We start from the raw sequence: 18,800 nt of genomic DNA, 5'->3' as shown, positions 1-18,800 counted from the left end.
AGAAAGATTATGATTTTCATCATTCACATCACGATTGCCATCAAAAATTGAGAGTTTTTTTGCTTTTTCGTTTGTTAGTTTGTCAACATGAGTGCCTGAAAGATAAAAGATGTTGTAATCAACTGGAATAACAGTACAAATCATAGCTTTTTGTTTTATTGATTGTTGCTCTCAAACTTTAATGATCTTTTAAAAACTTTTTTTGTATCATAGTGGTTGTTCATTATGTCCCAGATTGATCCTAGCAAGTTTATAAAAGAAAGAATCAACTAATGCCTCAGTTTATGGCTGATGTGCAACCTTAATTAATAGCCTATCCGGTCGGTTTTTGCAATGCGCTGGTCTGCGTAGAAATGAAAAAGATAAAGATTGAACGTAGCCACTAAAGTGAATCATTGCACTGATGGCATTTTTTTTTTTTGATGGCATTTAAAATCTCTAGTTTTTGCGGTCCACACGTTTTCTATTCGGAAGCAACATTTGTCTTGTCGCCTTAGGCTGCACATTGCTACTTCAATTCAATGTCTCTAATCTCTTGAAAATGCATGCCCATTTCAGACAGAAAGGTAGACAGTCTACAAAAGGGGCACGTAAACACTTGCAGAAATTAATATGCAGCAAAAAATAAAAACTGCAAGTCTAATTGTTTTTTTATGCTTTGATGAAACGTTTTGTTGCATGAAATAATTTATTGTCAAGTAATTAATTGTCTTCGTGCGCTAATCAGTTCCAACGCGATGCTGTAAATGTTGTTTCTATTTTTTGTGAAGTCTTAATCATGGTGGTTTCATGCTCGTGTTTTGCTCTTCGAGCTATCAATCAAGATCGTACCACATTGCATAGGCTACAATAGACTGCAAATATCTAATAGTGGCAAATGCAATGGCTTTTGAGAGAGAGCATTCCTAAGCCTTTTTTTATACAAGAAAAACGCTCATTTACTAATACCCAGAGATGTACAGTACGTATTCGCCGCAAATTCTACGCCGCAGACTTGCGGCGTAGAATTTTTGTTTACGCTAACGCTTACGGCCACATTTTTTTGGATAGTTTGCGCTTGAGGCTACGCCGTAAAGTTTTCGCGGTTTTTTAGCGCATAGCGTCAACGCATACTTTTTAATGTATTTTTTTCGCTACAACACGCCAATAGTCTACCTTCCAGCGCTGCAGTTGAATGTTTTCAATGGGCAAAGAGATATTGGAACCAAAACACAGCAAAATGTCAGAGGAACACTTTCAGATGCTTGTGTTTCTTCGTGGAAATTCAAAATAAAACTTGTTTGTTTCGAGTGGTTTATACCGTGTGAATGTTTGGCACCTAGCAAACAAAATGAGTTTACGCTAGTGTACGCTGACGCTGACGCCACCAACTTTTTTTACAAGTTACGTTGACGCATACGGCGTATGGATTTTCGAACGTTTGCGTTTACGCTGACGGCGTCAATATTTTTTGTATGCGCGTACATCACTGCTAAAACCAAACAACACAGGCTTGGATCTGCCTTTGAGATGCACAAATTATCAAATTAAAAACAGCTACTCTACACTACAGTACTTCGGATTAATTTTACGTTGAAGACGAATATGATACAAAACGGGATAGAACAATTTAGCGACTTTTCAGCTGAAGAAATCTTAATTGGTTTCGATGTTTATTGATTTCTCCAGTAGATGCCAATCCTCGTTTTTTACATGGTGGAATTGGAGCAACCAGGCTACGGCGGCAATCAATATAATTAATCTCAACCGAACTTAATTAGTTGAAGAACAGGGTTAAGAAGATATTTGAGGAGAGGTGCCGCGTAAACACCAACTTTCCTATACGCTACTGCTTACAAAAACGTGCCCAATTTTGTTTCTAAGCACAATTTGATCGATCGAAATCTTATAATCTGTATAAACCAATTTTTTTATTGCAGGTGTAAATTGATCTATTCCCGATGAGGACACAATATTGTGTAGAAAACGTTCGAAAGTTTATTTTGATTATGTTGTATATTTTCTTTGTGTGATAAAAATAAAATATGTTACCCATTGAAGTTGCTTTGTTTTGTAGCCTATGTCTATGATACAACAAAGCGAACTCTCTGCCAAAGCTTTACAATTTGATCGCATGTTTACAAGTGGTTTGGTTTGACGCGTTGTCAAAGCCACAAAGTTAGGATCTTGTAGCTCGGTGCTTTCTGAAATAAGCAATAGGTCCACAACCTCCGAATTAGCCTATAGTCACATGAGGTCCTAGTGTCAAATGAAACAAATGTGTAAATTGAAGTTAATTCAAATCAAAAATAAAGAGCCCAAAATTAAAGACAGTATAGTTTTCGAAACGTTTGTTTGCTGAACAGAAGTTAATTCAGTTCGCAAATTCAGCATTTAATACTGAGGAGTGACGTGCTGAAAATTTGCTTTTATAACAAACAAAAAAATGCTTTGGCATATGCCGTAGGTAATACTGAATGTTCTTTACATTTTCCATTCTTGTGAATAGCATTTTCTTAATTAGTCATTGAAAAAGTAACCTTACAGCTGGTTTTGAATACACGTTCTATCAATATTCAACAAAGGTTTTATTACTGGGTCTACATCTCGGTCGTGGCAATGGTGTTTTAATGTGACATAGAGTTGAATAAGTTATATGTGGAAATATAAAGCACACTTTGGTGATCGTTAAACAACAAAAAAATTAAGCGTAGAAAAATGGAACAGATCAAATGCAAACTAAGTCAAAAACCATGTTCTAAATTGCTACACAAAAGCAAAATACATCGAAAAAAATCGTAACCGAGAGTACAAATGTCTCTGTGAACGTCGCGCATTGCCTTGGTCTTTAAATTTTCACTGACATTTAGTTAAACAATTATTCATATTGTGTAGTCTTAGGCTACCGCACCACGTAGATCATTTTTAGATTTTCAAGTGACAAATGAAGATGTGAAACGTGTTTATCCTTCAGTGTTTTAAATAGAAAATGACTAACACAAGTAAGCATACGTTACGATAGCGTAACTAAAATTAAGCGATCGAATGTCACTAAATCCTTTCTTCATGCATGTTTTCAAATTCATGTAAGCTTTGTAGCCTATAGTATGCATGATGTTTGAAACATGCTTTAATCCTTGCTCCTGGAAAATTAATCTGGCAACGAATTTGCTTTCTATGTAAATACATAACAAGTTGCGCTGGTAAATTGTCTACACATATTACGCAAAGCACATTTAGTAGGCTAATTTATAAACATTAGCTTACATTTAAAAATAAATAATTTTTGAAGCACGAGAAACAATGAGTAAATTAGCCTGCTTTCGATAACGTTATTATTATATTAAGGTGTCAAAATCGTCATGTGCTCTTTCATTATGTCAGAATCGGGGGCCTTTCCCTCAAGTTTAGTTTCTAAAGACGATGACTTCCTTTTGAAGCACGGTTTGAGTTACCACATTTGCTTTTGATCACGATTCAACGCTTTAAATATTTTTTTACGGATGACGTAAGTTATTTTGAATATTGGCCTTATATTTGGCCGTAGTTTATGTTGAGACGCAATGTATTTTGTGTTGTGTCGAATTAGTCCAACCAGCGCTTCCCAGCGTCAATATGAAGCAGACCAAGATTCCAAGTTTTTTGTTTATCAAAGCGAATTTCTGTTTTTGAAGTTTTCTGATATACCTTTGTTCCAGCTCTATTGTAAGTAGACTATAACTGAAGTGATTTCTTCTTCCTATGTGTGTGACCTAGAGCTAGACCCAGTGGTTTTCAAACATGTTTGCTCTATCTCCTTCTTATCACTTGCCCTGAAGCCTGAACAATCCTGTCTCACACGAAAGAAGAAGAAGACTTGAAAAGATTACTTTTGCCTCTTCTTTAGGAATGAATAGGCTATTCCAGAAATCAATATAAGATTACATGTTTTTCGGTTCAATATGATGCATGAGCTTAGTGATCTTAACAAAAGTTTGAAAAGACGTAATTTTAGTACCGGTAAGGTAATGCTTTGATAGCGAACATAGCAATGAATATACTTGGTTAGTGGTTTAATATTTTTGTCACCAATTACACCTTTAAGCTTGTTGCTCCAATCAAGTTTAAAATCGCTCCCAGGAGGTGATATTGCCCACTTTGATAACCACTAGACAAGACCATTGCGAAACACAGAAATACAAAAGGTGAAAAATGTTTAAACTTGGAGTCAGACAACAAGGCTATTTTCCTGAAAAATCGTTTTTAACTCAATTTCAGCTTAAATTTTACACCAACCAGGGAAGCCAAAAGCTTTAATACCAGCTCTTATCAAAGTAGACTATGCTGACCCTGGTCTCCCACTCCAAAGCCTTGACTTCAATGCTACAGAGTTATATATCGTAGAGTAGATTATATACTATAACGGAAGTTTAGTTTCAACTGACTAGCTTGTCTTACCTGTTAAGCCTTCCGTGAAGGAGACACTTCTTGGTAATGGATTGGGTTTTATAAGCTTAGGTTCACGCAATTTCACATTTGGGTGCATTACTGTACAAAAAAGTTCATGTTATCGCTAAAAATGAAGCATAAAAGAATGAAGCTTTGCTTGCTGAGGGTTTTATGAATGAAGCAAACGATCGATTAATAATAACGGTGACAAGTAATTGAACTTAAAATAATAAGCTATTTTTACGTGTTTTTTTTTGTGGGGTGTGATTAGGTGCCCCATGGCCACCTAAAGATACGGCCTGATTTGTCACATTTTGCAGAAATTTCCAGGTTTTTCTAACTTTGGGCGATCGTTTAAATAAATTTTTCTAAAAATTAGATTTTTACGCTTTCTTTATTCTTTTCCCCAGATGACACAATAAGTTTTAACATCCTCACATGTTGAAAAATAAAGAAAATTTGATTTTGTAAATTTTAGTCAGACTGTTAATTTTCAATAACAGTCTGGTTGAGCGTTTTTCAACTTACTTTTTCTCATTTGCTATTGCTTCCCCAAGGCAACAAAAAAGTTTTTTGTCATTAGGAAACCTCAAAAAGTAAAAACATCTCAAAAAATGTCAGTCAAGCACTAGCAGTAGCTGTAATCAAAATCTGCAAAATGTGACAAATCAGGCCGCATCTCCAGGTGGCCATGGGTGCCCCCTTTAATCCGCTGATGCGAAAGGCCCTCTTAGCGATAAACGCGACAGTGATCCAAGATGTTCTGACTTGAAAAGTAAATGAACCAAAAGTACCCACTTATAAAGTTCTGATGCAAAGAAAAAATGTTCAGTTCTCTGATGCGTTTGCAGATTTTAATGCTGATTTGTGAGTTTATTCTTTTACTTTTTGGATAATACCGAGCTCAAAGTTTGAACCATGGTGAACTACGGCTTAAACCTTGAACAAAAATTTTTTAGTTTATTTTGTTACTTCCAGTGTCTGATAGAATGTATTGCACAGAATGCTCAAATATCAAACCACAAGCAAAGCAAGACAAAAAATGACTGACCACTTAAACCATAACTTGTATTCGTTGTGGCCCATGTAAAAGATATTTCTCTGACACGATTGTGGAAACAAACGTATGCTGTGCATGTACAACAGCATAGCCCTACAGGCATGCAACCGACTATTTGTCCGCCCCGATGGCTCAGTTGGTTAGTGCTTGACTTCATAAACGAAGAAACGTCAAGATCAAGCGGCGGCGCTTGTTCGACTCTCGGGGTGTGCGCTTGAGCAACGCATTCTAAGGACTGCTCTCCATTCAGCGGCACCTAATAAATGAGATAATTCCCCGTCAATGACACTTCAACAATCATAAACTTCACTCTGCCAATCTCGGTAACCGGCCCTACGTCAAAAGCCTCTACAAGTATGCGAAACTACCAGGAATAACCTATCAAGGCTTTGTCAGTCCGAGGATAAAGATTTAAAACCAAACCAACCAACCAATGCATGCATAAATTAATAATTATAATTTGCAAACCTTTGATCGATGTTCCTCTTCTCAGAGCTGGTCTAGGCTTGTTTGACGTAAGAGATTTATCATTTGACTCTCGCAAGTCTATCACAAATGCAAAGAAAAGTAAAAACCATGACACAACTCAGTTTGTTGTATGCCATTTATTTCTTACACAATTAAACACGTTTCTAAGATTTAAGAAAGAGCGTTTGATTAACTGTAAATATAGTGCAAAATTAAAGAACACTATTTCAATCTATCACGTTTGCTTAGACTGCATGTAAATTGTCTGTACTTGTTAGCGAATCGTCGATGCAATCTCACACAAACTATCTACACTTTGTCATGACTTGTGACTGTGTAACTGCAGCTTCCACGATACAAGAAACATAAGCGTTTAATTTTTACCATAAACGCAACCGGATGAATTTTTTTTAAAGCTTACCGTTTGTTTTCCAAATTTGCTCAAGCGGAATTTTCGTCACGTGATCTTTGGATGGAAAATTTATTTCGATGTTTTGAGTAGCTGTGGCGACTTCTTGTTCAAGAGTCACTTCGTCGCAGCTTGCCAAACGTGAACAGAAAAGGTCTCTTAATTCTGTCATTTCCGGCCGATCAGAAGGATTATGCTTCCAACACATTTTCATTTGATTTTCAAGTAATTGAATGATTGCCAAACCATCATTCTTCTGAGACAGCCTGAGGTCTTCTTTTAATTGATCTATGGCCTGCAGTTCCGGTCTGCAACCATTCTCCAGAACTTTTAAAAAAAGCATCATTGGCATATTTGGCATCATCGGCACATGTCGCGCTAAAATCATATGCATAGTCATACCGAAGCTGTAGGTGTCCCGCTTGTGGTACAATTTTCCTGTGACTTGCTTCCACGTCTCCGGTGCCGCATATATTTCGGCATACAAGCTTCTTTTCGTTGGTGAAGGTGCAATGGTTTTAGCTTCGCCATTACTCCTTAGCTTTGGCCACGCGAAATCGGAAAGTTTGCAATGCAAGTTTTCAGACAAAAGAATATTTTCAGGCTTAACATTTCCGTGAATAAGATTCTTGTCTCTGAAAAGCTCATGGATAAAGGAAATGCCGCTTGCTATTTCGCTGCACATCCTCAAGCGCAAAAAAGGATTGATAACAACTTTTAAGTCCAGAAGAATGTATTTCAAGTTCCCCACAGGTAGGTATTCCATGATTAAACCTGCATATCCTTGCCAAACAGCATAGCCATACACAGGAACTACGTATCTGTGATTAACTTGCTGGAAAATTGCCATGTCTTGCTGAAGCCTGAGTAAACAAACGTTATAGGTTAATCGTGGACCTGCCCTGTCATGAGTTGGCAAAATACAAAATATGCATAATTGGTATAAGAAATGAATTCAATAAATTGGTGTAATTGAATTTCAATATCCAAATGCTGTTCTGTGCATTTTTATGCGCAATGAGTATGAGTATTTTGAAAAGTGTTTTTTGGTTTAACGTGTACAACAAAAAATATCCTTATATCCTTTTACACGTGTAGCTGTTCAAACTTTTACGTAATAAATATTCAGCAATATCCGTGTATACTTTTAATGCCATAAAGTAAAGAGCCTTTCTTTATTGATAACTCAGCCAGCAAATCGATTTTTTTGACATTGATTCAACAAATGAATATGTTGAATGTTGAGTCAATGTAAAAAAACTAGTTTTCTGTTTGGAATTTTACATGACACAAAACAAGTTAGTGAAGTTATTCTGTCACGACCAATATCACATTCGATTGTTACTGAAATGAATTCACAATCCAATTAAGGTCATTAACAACAATAACAGTGAATGTTTTGGTATATAGCTGTCCATGTTTGGAATCCGTTTGCACGTGGTCGGGCTGGCACTGAAGGACATAGTTGCGTTTCCTTTTGCTTTCTGTGCTGCAACGGTTTGGCTAACCAACACAACACAAAGAAATATTAAAAAAAAACAAGCAGAGGATATCACACAAAATTGATAAAAGTAAGTTTATTGTATTTTCATCAAGAGAAGAGTAAGAAGAAGAAGATTGTGTTTTCATCAATTTAGCGTGATGCTCTCTGTTTTTATTTTATTTTTGTTGCACTACGCATCCTTTTGGATCGTTAATAATTTTAAAGGAGAGATTTGTAATGACAAGTTCAAAAATAAAGTTTTACTTTGAAATACTTAACGCTTGGCTTCAAAGAATGGCTTGAAATGCATTACTAGACTAACCAACATCGTGTAGTCAACAATGAAATCATGGTTCATGAATCTCATGATACGTTTTCTGACGTCATGGGAATTGTCTTACAACGGAAAGCACGCTTCCTCGTTTCTTTGTAACATAAAGTTCAATTGTCTGGCACTCGCAGGACTCCTGAGGAATGTTCAAATAGGCTACCTTTGAAATCTGAAAGTTATCATATAGAAATCAAAGTGCTTACTGCTCGTCCAAATGGCCATTTTCTCGTATCCCAGCTTTCAAGGCAAGATGCTTTACAGCCACAAAGTTGTGGTCTTTGTGAAAGCATAGACAAAGTTTTCCGAATGACCCTTCGCTGAAATAAGTCCGTTCATCTGAAACCCGAAAGAGCTCTTTGGCTTGGAACACTTTAGTCTAAATGACAATACAATTTATTAAAATTATCAATAAACTTTGCAAAAGCTAATGAACACTTTTTCCTTTTTGTATTAGTTGGACTTTTTAAAGTTAGTAAGATCCGACTTTTGTTTCAACTCAATAGACTTGTGAATACGTTTTGTTGTTCAAAATTTGTCAATTTTGGTCCCAGAAAATACTATATAGAAAACATTTAGCTAATACAGCATTTCATTTGTTCATGTGACTTTTTCCTACTTTTTTTCAATGATATATTTTATAGCCTAGTAGGCTACATGATAAGTTAGTGAGTTTTGCAGCCCCAAAGCTATCGGGGTGGTATTTTTGCAATAAATGAATGAGAGATGCACCAACCCATAATTGTTAATAAGTCGATTCAAATATTTTATGGAACTGCTCAAGACAAAAGGTAAGTAACATTTTTTTTGAACTTGCGTCCTAGGAATAGTAGTAGGCCACCAATGAGTTTTTTTTCAGCTATCGATTTATGATATTTGATTTACTGGCTATACTGAATGGCACAAGCAAGAATTTAAAGATCTAAACAAGGTCAAAATTTGCAAATTATATAATCAAATTCTCCAGCTTTTGAGGTCAGAATTCGGTAAATCTTCCACTTGTAAATGATTACAAATTAAATCAAGTCAATAACGGATCCAAGGAGGAAACGCCTGGTCAAGTGGCCATCCAAAAAATGCAAAAACCAGTGGCGGATCTACCGGGTGGGCCTGATTGGTACAGGGCCACCCAGATTGACAGTGGGCCCACCCAAAATCAGATTCATAAAAAAAAAGATAATAACGTTTAATACTAGAACAACCATAAACAATTTACACAAAGCTACATTTTGCAACTTTCCGCGAGGATTCGAAAGGTGACTTTGGTGACGTGCTCAAACTAACAGAAAAACTGATGGTAAAACATGAGGTAACTAGCTGGGACGTGGTTGCTTCTCGTGAACGCAAGCTACCTTCGAAGTTTTACAAGTCCATTGTCACCACTATTGTCACCACCTCAGGAATCTCTCCTGCAAATAAAGTCAAGACACCCCTTTGTGCCAGCTGCTGTTGAATTACTACATCCATTCAGCGATCATGCCATCAGCGCAGCACACTTCATGGAAGACACTTGGAATGCAGCGTGGTGCGCCACCGACACCAAACTACATGGCTTTATACCCCACCCGGTGGCGCGCCTCCCTGGTATGGACCTGCCTCGGCCGACTTGGGTCAAGCTCAACATAATCCGAACCGGAGTCGGTCGCTTCCATTCCAACATGCACAAGTGGGGTCTGGCTCCCTCATCGGCCTGCGAATGCGGCGCGGAGGAACAAACTGCTGACCATGTCGTTCTCGAATGCCCCATCTACAAGGCACCAAATGGAACGCATGGTATAGCAACGCTGGACGAAGCTACACTCACCTGGCTCTCCACCACCTGCCCTGAAAGTTGATTTGATCTAGTCTCAAACAAAAGAAGAAAGAAGACAATGCTGGGAAAAACGTCGGCTGTCAAGAGCAATGAGGATTTAAGGGCACTGTGGAACTGTATTCTTGACAGACAGATCACGGAGTTAAGCTGCCGCTTTATCGACAACACGTAGGCCTATGGATTAATCAGGGCAGCGGCCTCTTTCGCACCTGGATCTATCACTGTGCACGTGTGCACTGTATGGCATTCAGATCGCAGATGCTAAACATGCTGTATTCATTCAACACATTAAACGGAAAATAGATCGGGAAAACTTTTCTACCTTGATGAAAGTACTGGACAGCTGCTGCTGCCCTGCTGTCATTTTCTCGAACATGAACAGTGTTTTAAGGACCATCATAACATTGCCTTCCACGTCCTGCATCGTTGAGAGACTTTTCTCCGCAACAAACAGGATTCAAACGCGCTTGAAATCATCCATGCTAACTGGACGCCTTAACAACTTGACACTTTTGAAAAACAACTCATTGACAGTTCGGATTATGATGACATAATCAACTTTTTAACTGGAAACCTAGGAGACTCTGTTTTGTGTAAAAGCTCCGGTAAGTGGTAACACTACGTTTTTGTATGCTGGCCCGCCGTGGCGTTATTGGTAAAGGCCCACCACGATATTTCCTAGGCCCACCCATAAATTACGTTCTGAATCCGCCACTGGCAAAAACAAGCAATTTTTTATTGTTTTGCATAACTTCTTTGCTCTCTCAATCACATTTCACTTATAACCGGCGGAATTGGGCACACTTGGGTTTTGTAGTGGATATAAACAGTGGAAATTTTTTCATGTGCATTTTAAAAAACCGACAATTAATGCAATATTCCGAGTTAACACATTAGGATTAGTATTTACCAACTCACTTGAGCAATCGTGTTGTTTTTTGAAAGTTTCATATTTTCCACCTTTTCAATCTTCTTTATCCAGATAAATACAGCACAATAAATGTAACATCAACAATACAACATCGTTAGCCCCTTGCACAAGAAATGCTTTGTTAAAACACCATTGTACATCCAACATCAGCAAATCAAATGCTGGAACAATGTGCTTTATAATTGAGCAGTATTACCTTATACCCTGCTTTGCTGACTATGGCAGAAAAGTAGGCTATATTGTTATCATTAGGCTACAGCTTGAAAATCACTTACTTTCGAAACCACGATGTTTGAAGCTAATGCTTTCAAAAAATCAAAAGATTCTAGTCATTTATTTTTCACACGTTTGCCTCTGGGCTGAGTGACATCGGTTTGGAAGATGATTGGTTGCATCGCAATTATTATTGATGGGTGGAATATTTTTCTTTGAACTGAGAAAGCCCAGTTCACCGAGGTTGACATTGCAATATTTACGCTTGTTTTGAAATGTTGTAGTCATTAAATTATTTAATTCACTATTTGCTTCTGAATGGACCGCTGCCATTGCTTGCCCAAGCGCAGACCTGCAGAATCGAGCTCAAGTTGTTCTTGATTTAATAATTTTCTGCCAGCTAGCACTTTTTGTTCACTTAATGTCACTGGTAGGATCACATGGTTTGGTCCAAAGATTCAGTCGGGCATTCAGCGAAAGAAATGACTACTTTTAAACCTCTATTTGTGAGAATCAGGTTCCAGACAACAAAATCCGTCATTATTAAATTGATTTAACGTCTGCATACGTTGAATCAATATGAAAATGAATGATTTTGTTGTCTGGGTTAAGTGGCACCAGTAATAAGTAAGAAAAAAGAAATAGGTCAATAAAAAAATAACAGTAACCTCTCAAGTACATGTAGCTCTACACAAAGTGAAATTTGTATAACTTTTGACTTTTCTTTTATTTCTTTAAAAATAATGTCTAAAAAGACATTATTAAAAAAAAATTGCCTGCTTTATTCTGTTGGTATCTACACTTTTTTGCACCAGTGCTGTATTATGTTAGAGCTTTGATAGAGAGTTTGAAGTTAAATAATATGTTACATGGATACACTGCCAAGATTGAGTTCGAAAATCTTCTTTCCAAGACCTGGAATGAATACTATTATCATAATTAATTAGAAAGCTTTTCAATTAATCGTGCTCTGCCGGGTAAAACTTAGAATGTTAAAAACAAACCTTTTTGACCTGCCAAAACAGTCGCGTGACGGGTGAACATGTAATTGAGTCTTTCATCCTATCGACATTTTGACGTGGTGACTATGCAATGCAGTAGAGCTTTATTTGATCGAAGTGAAACTATTTTTTTGTTTAAACCAGGAACCAATAATTAGGGGGAAGGGTTAATTTTAATTTCAACTTTAGCCCTGGTTTTAGAGCACAACAGGACATTCTAAGACCTCTGGAATTTTTTTTTTAATTTTTGTCTAATTTCCTCTCTCCCTACCCCGAAAATCACTGTTTCCTTCTAAACCGTGCTGAGTCTTTGGCAGGACACTTAAAGGCATGCCTGCAGGTGGACATGAAGATTGGCTTCCTTGCCTTCCCATCCACTTAATCTAAATCTTCATCCACCGGGTGTAAGCCTGGATACGACAAAAAAAAAACACACTGTAATGTGTGCAAGCTAATTTGTTGATTCTTTTTGCTTAGCACATGACTATGTAGTCATATCACTATGATGTAGGCCTACTCTTTGCAATTACTGCTATGAGATAAGATATTTCTTTGGTCTGGAAAATTGAAAGAGATCGAAAAACATTCCATAAATTTTGTCGAGAGAGTGGTATACGTCGTCTGGCCTGCTACAAATAACTATGTTTATTTTACGTTTGGTAAGCTGCTGACTGTTTTTTGTAAAGACTTTTGATCCTGTAAATTATGTCCTCAGTCCTTTCAGAAGGTTTTATTTTATCATCATAGCAATCATCTTTTCAATTTTCATACTAAAAAATATTTTGAAGCTGCTAACTCTGACGTTGCTCTAACAAAGACGTTGCTGACATTTGTAGTTTTCTTTTGTAAACTCATGCTGGACTTCGCATTGGTGACGTCTTTGTAAATTATTGTATTTGTCTACTACGCCATACTGCGTATCTGCGTTTGCGTATTATGCTGCTGCAATTAGGCGTGCGATCCCAAAAAGCAACAAATTTCTTCATCAAATTTTACTCTTTTTTGCATTTTACAAATATGCGATCAGTGTGAGCAAGCTATTTTGTGAACTATCGTTGTTTGCTTGACACGATATTGGCTCCCAATGTGATGCAATTCCTAGATGGTGTTTGTCATTGCTTGTCTGTTAAGCCGTGAATCGGTAGAAAACGCTTACATGATTGATAGCCTACAACTTTTTGACTTTTTGACGTCATGACTGACGAGGCATTGAATATGGACAGAATGATGTAATGCGTATGGGAGAGTAAGTCCAACCAAACAGACTCACGCACAATGATGTAATAAAAACGACTTTCAAAAAGGAAGTTTGCTAGGCAAGGTTATTCTTGGCGATATGGCGCAATAACAAAACGCGCAAGCACATGACATGAAAACTTAGAAACTTTGTTGGACAGTTCTGCATTCAGTGACTCAATATTAGTTCGATTCCATTGGTTAGCAGGCTGGAGTTAAGGTCATCATGGAATCTTACACAAATCTCCAATAATCACATAATCTATTTGTTTCGATTATGTTATTTCTATTGACAGACGATTGACAACAAAATAATGGGATTAAATTACATTAGAAGACTGTTCGAAAACAATGCAATAAATTATCAACTTGGTTTTCGGCAAAACTCTAACTAAGCCCTCATCAGAAAATAATCCAATAAATCTGAACAAAATAAAATACAAATGTCAATCACTTATTACGTAATTGACTGTGAAAAATAAATACAAATTATTCAGTTATTTCTAGAGTAATTCACCAATGAAGTTCGTCATGTAATTTGCCAATGAACGCGCTTTATCGTCGACATGGCCACAGTGTGCGCAATAGAGCAATGGATAAATATGCGAGTTGAATTTCTTTAAAGATCTCAAAGCAGGCTTGATAAACATACGGTATACAGAAGAATAGAATTTGTTTAAGCTGTCACCTCTAGACGAAAGTAGAAAGTGGCTACTTAGGCAAAAACGTCAACTTAGCCGAAATTGTACAAACTGTGCGAAAACACAGCACAAGACGTAAAAACAGACAATAAAACCGTAACAACTTAAAACAACTGGTACTTTCAATTTTATCAGAAGTAATCCGAAATCGTTGATAGCTTTTTCTTATAGGCTTACTAACAGTAATTGTTTCAGTAGCCTACTGTAAGTATCTATTCATTTTGTGTAGCATTTCAGAAAAATCTCCCTTTTTTGTTGTAAAAATTATCCTAGATTGCATCTAGTTTTACCAAGCGCTCATACTTTCAGCAAATAAATATAGCTAAGTCTTATAATCTTGTGATTAAAGGTTTGCTGGTGTCATAACTAGCCTTGAAATTGCGTACAGGCTACAGGTAATTGTGCGCTTGAATTGACTGTCTACAATACTGACTGAAACTTTCATTTAAGTTAATTGATGATCAACGAAATTAACGAAATTATCGGTTACTATAAATAAACCTTCCTTCAAAGAAACCTTGAATCGGCAACAAGTAATGCAAAATGACGAGTGGGCCGAAGATAACTTAGTCGAACTTAAGCGTATAACCACCACTGCCTACCGCTTAAATACGTCGACTCCATACGTAAAAAAACGTGAGAGTTCTAACTCCTGGTCTATTTTAAAAGTAAAAAACTCAACAGAAAGCGGTTTGAGCAATTTAACAGTTTAGTTGGCCGTTTTGTAAATGATACGGATTGGAAAACTAAGGAAATAGAAAATAAATCGGCTTGGAACGGCCTCGATAGTCCTTTTATCTCAACGGAGCAACTTGAGTAGTAATAGCTTAGTGAATATAAACTGTTTGCTTTTGTAGCTGAAAAATATTAAAGCAGAGCTTTTCTAGCATTAGTTGACTGTAAAGATTTATCAGATTTTAAGTTGCCTTTGAAAGAGGCATATGTTCGTTTCCAGTGGACCGATGAAAAATAGGTTACAACGGAGGACGACTTTTGCAGCCTATTACGTCTCATTGGCCTTAGTCTCATCAGCTGCTACATCAGTAATGACTAAAGTGGGCCTGCCTGAAAATAGTTTTACCAATTTTTTGGCATATTTTCTTGTTTGCTATTCCTTGAACGCCAACTGACAAGTCCAAATTTCCTCAGAGTTTAATAAAACTTTATCTCACTAGCAAAAAGATTTTTTAATTCTATGCAAAATAGGTTTTTCACTCAGTTAAAATGAAGAAAAGTTTTTTTTTTAAACGCTTTCGGTGGATATTGGACCTTCTGCACAAATTTGCTCCCAGAAGCTTCTTTACCGCCAAAAAATTTAGTTTCTAATTGACTTTGGTGTGGGCCTAAAGCACATGAGCACAACTTGCAATTTTTGCACTTTTGAAAGAAACCCGGTTCTGTATCATGGCAACTGACGATGGAGTGACACAGAAATGACGTACTCAACTGTGTGATTAGATTAACACAGATTTTGTTGGTAAACACTATAAAAATACACTTAAAACGTGCGCATATGAATGCACAGAAAGTAGCCTTTTTTTTGTAAGTTTCAGTCGCATTAACGTCAGAGAACAGAATATTTTTATGCAAATAATCGAGCTGTTGATTGCTTTAAAGCGTGAAGAATAAGCAGACAAGCTCTTTGCTTTGTGTTGCTTTCTGCTTACTAGACAAGAGACAACCTCACAATTTGTTGGATTTCTGCCAAGCAATGAGACAATAACGATTTCCACAGCTTATATTTTTAGAAAACTTTTCGTTTTTGGCAACGTTTATTTTTTAGGGTGCTTTTTGGCTGCTTTATGCAACTCTTCAGTTTGTGCACGAATTTTGGCTACCACCCGTTCTTCAATACATTGACGCAATTTCATGTCGAGCTTGCATGGCAGAAGCACGAATCTATTGTCACTTGAAAAGTTTTGAAGTAAGCTAACCCTATTTCCTGCAACCCTTTTTCGCAAGCTGACTAGCGGACGGGGGGGGGGGGGGGGAGGGGGGGAGTCAGTCAGTCTAACCCAAGCACTTTAATGCACATTTCCATCCCGTAATCTTATTTTAGTACCTTTTTATAGATCACAGGCCTTGTCCGCTGCGCCATCCTATTTACCATTGCTATAATACACACCTTATTTTTGTGTAAAAGTTTGTAGGTCAGGCTTAATAAGTTAGCTACGTCCAAAACTGTAGTCACTGAATCGCAATAACAACTGGCACACCAAGGTGTTACTTTTATTGAAATGAAGATCATATGGTGTAGTGTTGCAGTGGTGTAGTGTTGTAGGAGCGTGCGGGAGAGTTCCGGAGGTCAAGCTCTCCGTCATGCATTGCTCAGCACCGCCAAGCTTTTGCCAAAAATCATAAAAAAGAACTGCCAATGCCGGTACATGTGAAAACTTTGTCATTTTTATCAGAATCATATAATTAACTTGAAACCAGGGTGTAGCGCCTGAGAACTCTCTCTCTGACGTCACGCACTTCGCTCCACTTGCGTCGCATCAAAACCTACGTAATTCACTTGATTGGTATAAATACCTCGGCTTTTTAAGCGCAATCTCGCGTCTCGCTTAGAAATCTAGGGAATTGAATTTATAGGATTGTAGGCTAAGCATTGAATTTTTGTAAGAATCTTTAATTGCATTCTGGCTAGTGCTTCATACACACGTAGATTTGCCATTGTGTTACATTGTGTGGTTGTGTTTAGCGATTGCAATACTTACATAGCGTTTTTCCAATCAAAACTAGAGTTTTTTTAAGTAGCCTACCGTAGGCTAACTGCAACCATGATTTCTGACTCTTTTTTTGATATTTTTCTCACTCACTCAAGAAGAATTCTTAATGTTTAAAGTCAAGTTGACAATGTAGGACGACAGAGCGTTGTCTTAATTTCTGGTGGTGGCATCAGGGGCTCCGAGAGGGGGGAAGTCGGGCTACTTTACCCCCTATAGCATAATATTGTAAAGGAAAAACGAGTAGTTTTCGTTTTGTCACTTTTGAGGGGACCCCATTTTTACTACTAAAATGAAAAGCTATCAACTTAAAAATAAACAAATTTTTGAATGAAATGCGTAGTTACAACTTTACAAATATTTTTCGATCATTGTTATGCTGTTCTAACTTGAAAACTAGTGCTGCTTTGGCTAAGCGTGTATTATGTTTTCTTGACCAACTGTACTTTGACATGAAAAACTGCGTTTGCCAGGCAAATGATAATGGATCCAACATATTTGGAAAATAGTCCGAGCAAGATTGAAGAAAGTAAACCCTTCTTGCCTATTTTCTGCTTATGGATGTCATTGCTTAAATGCACTAGAGTTGGAGTTCATGGTGTGCAGTGTTGTGTTGTCCAAATAGGCTATTATATCATTTTTGAGCAGTGTAATTGATCGACTAAGCTTATGTCATTTTCAATTGCAGCCAAGCCAGATAGGAAATTTTAAAGAAAGCTATACCATTTCCAAGCCGCCTACTTGAGCAGTTGCAAATCTGTGCCTCTCTGCATTATGTAGATTACAGTCCTAAGCGAGATTTACTCTACTAACCTATTTATGCAGCGATAAAGAACTGTTCAATGTTTTTCGGCCCCAGAGGAGGCTCACACGACGACGACGAATGGACAATAAGCTGATGAATTTAATGAAGTTAAAGGAAGATGTAATCAAAGTTACAGAAACCTGGAAAGTAGGCTACTCGCAAGCTTAAGTTGTTATAGGAACTATGAATTAAAAAAACATTTTTTTCTGGCGACGGAACGCTTCAACAACTCCGCTCCACCAGCTCAATCTTACTAACGAAATTTATTCTACTGTACGCTAGCTTATGTTGCAAACTATGGAAATATAAATATCATTGTATGTCTGAAGTGTAGTTGCAGGTTGCAGGCATGTGGAACAAATTTAAACAAGTTGTACAACAATGACATTTTGGATAAGTTGGTAGGCTACTTTTGAAAGAAAGCTACCCAGCAAACCGGAATGCATCACCTCATGATATCTACTCAAGGAAATCATTGATTGCAGCTTTCGAAACACTTTTCCAAATATTTTGTTGCTGAAAATTTGTTACGTAGGCTAAACCAGTACCTCCAACGGTTGCGATTTGAAAACGTGGCTTTAGCACACAGAAATTTGTAAGATTTGTTCACGCACCACCACGACTCAACACCGAGTGAACAGTTTATGCATGTTGTGCATCAAATTAGACCTTGCAAAATCTTTATTATTTGATGCTGGGATCCGTAACTTTGCATTGCAAAAGGTTCGGAATGGATTGAATGCTTTGTTGAGCTATTTTCACTGCCCGCATTGTGTGTTTAGAATTTTTCCTTTATCTACTGTAGGTTATACTAAATTACCACCTATAGCAATTTCGATTCACAACATGACTGGAACCAACGCAGACTTATCAAGGGAGGAGACGCTGTCACCGACCCAAAAACGGCTCTTGCATGATTCCACACAACGAACAGACAGGAATTCATCAGCAAACACTCCCACACTGCCTTCACACTAGAAAGTTTGAACAAACTATACTGCATTCTTTGGATATGGTGCATTTTTCTTGGAAGTGTCTTTATTTGGGGCCGGAAAATCGTTTTGGTATGGGACTTAAATTCTCCTCCCAACGGCCGTGGCCAAAGGCACCATGTATTAGATGTGCATGTGCACATCATATAACTTTTCTGCAATTCTTTCAAAAGAAAATATTGAGCAACAATGGCAATTTTGCTGCAAGTGTGCAAGTGTACGACCAA

General features: G+C 37.3%; 1 protein-coding gene and 1 long non-coding RNA gene across 2 annotated transcripts; both read right to left on the bottom strand.

The window, feature by feature from the left end:
* Positions 1 to 35: 35 nt before the first annotated feature.
* On the bottom strand, positions 36 to 6,403 carry LOC145767579 (uncharacterized). Its single transcript, XR_014288810.1, has 4 exons — positions 6,357 to 6,403; positions 5,936 to 6,013; positions 4,417 to 4,506; positions 36 to 95 (listed from the first exon to the last, which is right to left on the bottom strand). It is a non-coding gene; the product is annotated as an uncharacterized LOC145767579 (long non-coding RNA).
* A 13-nt stretch (positions 6,404 to 6,416) lies between these two features.
* Positions 6,417 to 10,392, bottom strand: LOC145766570 (receptor-interacting serine/threonine-protein kinase 1-like). The gene is made up of 4 exons (XM_082578288.1): positions 10,291 to 10,392; positions 8,362 to 8,534; positions 6,481 to 7,207; positions 6,417 to 6,437 (listed from the first exon to the last, which is right to left on the bottom strand). Exons 1-4 carry the CDS (start codon positions 10,390 to 10,392, stop codon positions 6,417 to 6,419), a joined length of 1,023 nt encoding a protein of 340 aa, XP_082434414.1.
* Between the last annotated feature and the right edge of the window lie 8,408 nt (positions 10,393 to 18,800).

The sequence above is a fragment of the Aplidium turbinatum genome, chromosome 3 (genome assembly GCF_918807975.1).
Source record: "Aplidium turbinatum chromosome 3, kaAplTurb1.1, whole genome shotgun sequence".
Taxonomy (NCBI): domain Eukaryota; kingdom Metazoa; phylum Chordata; class Ascidiacea; order Aplousobranchia; family Polyclinidae; genus Aplidium; species Aplidium turbinatum.
The sequence above is the reverse complement of the archived record's forward strand: the minus strand, read 5'-3'. Positions and strand labels throughout refer to the sequence as shown.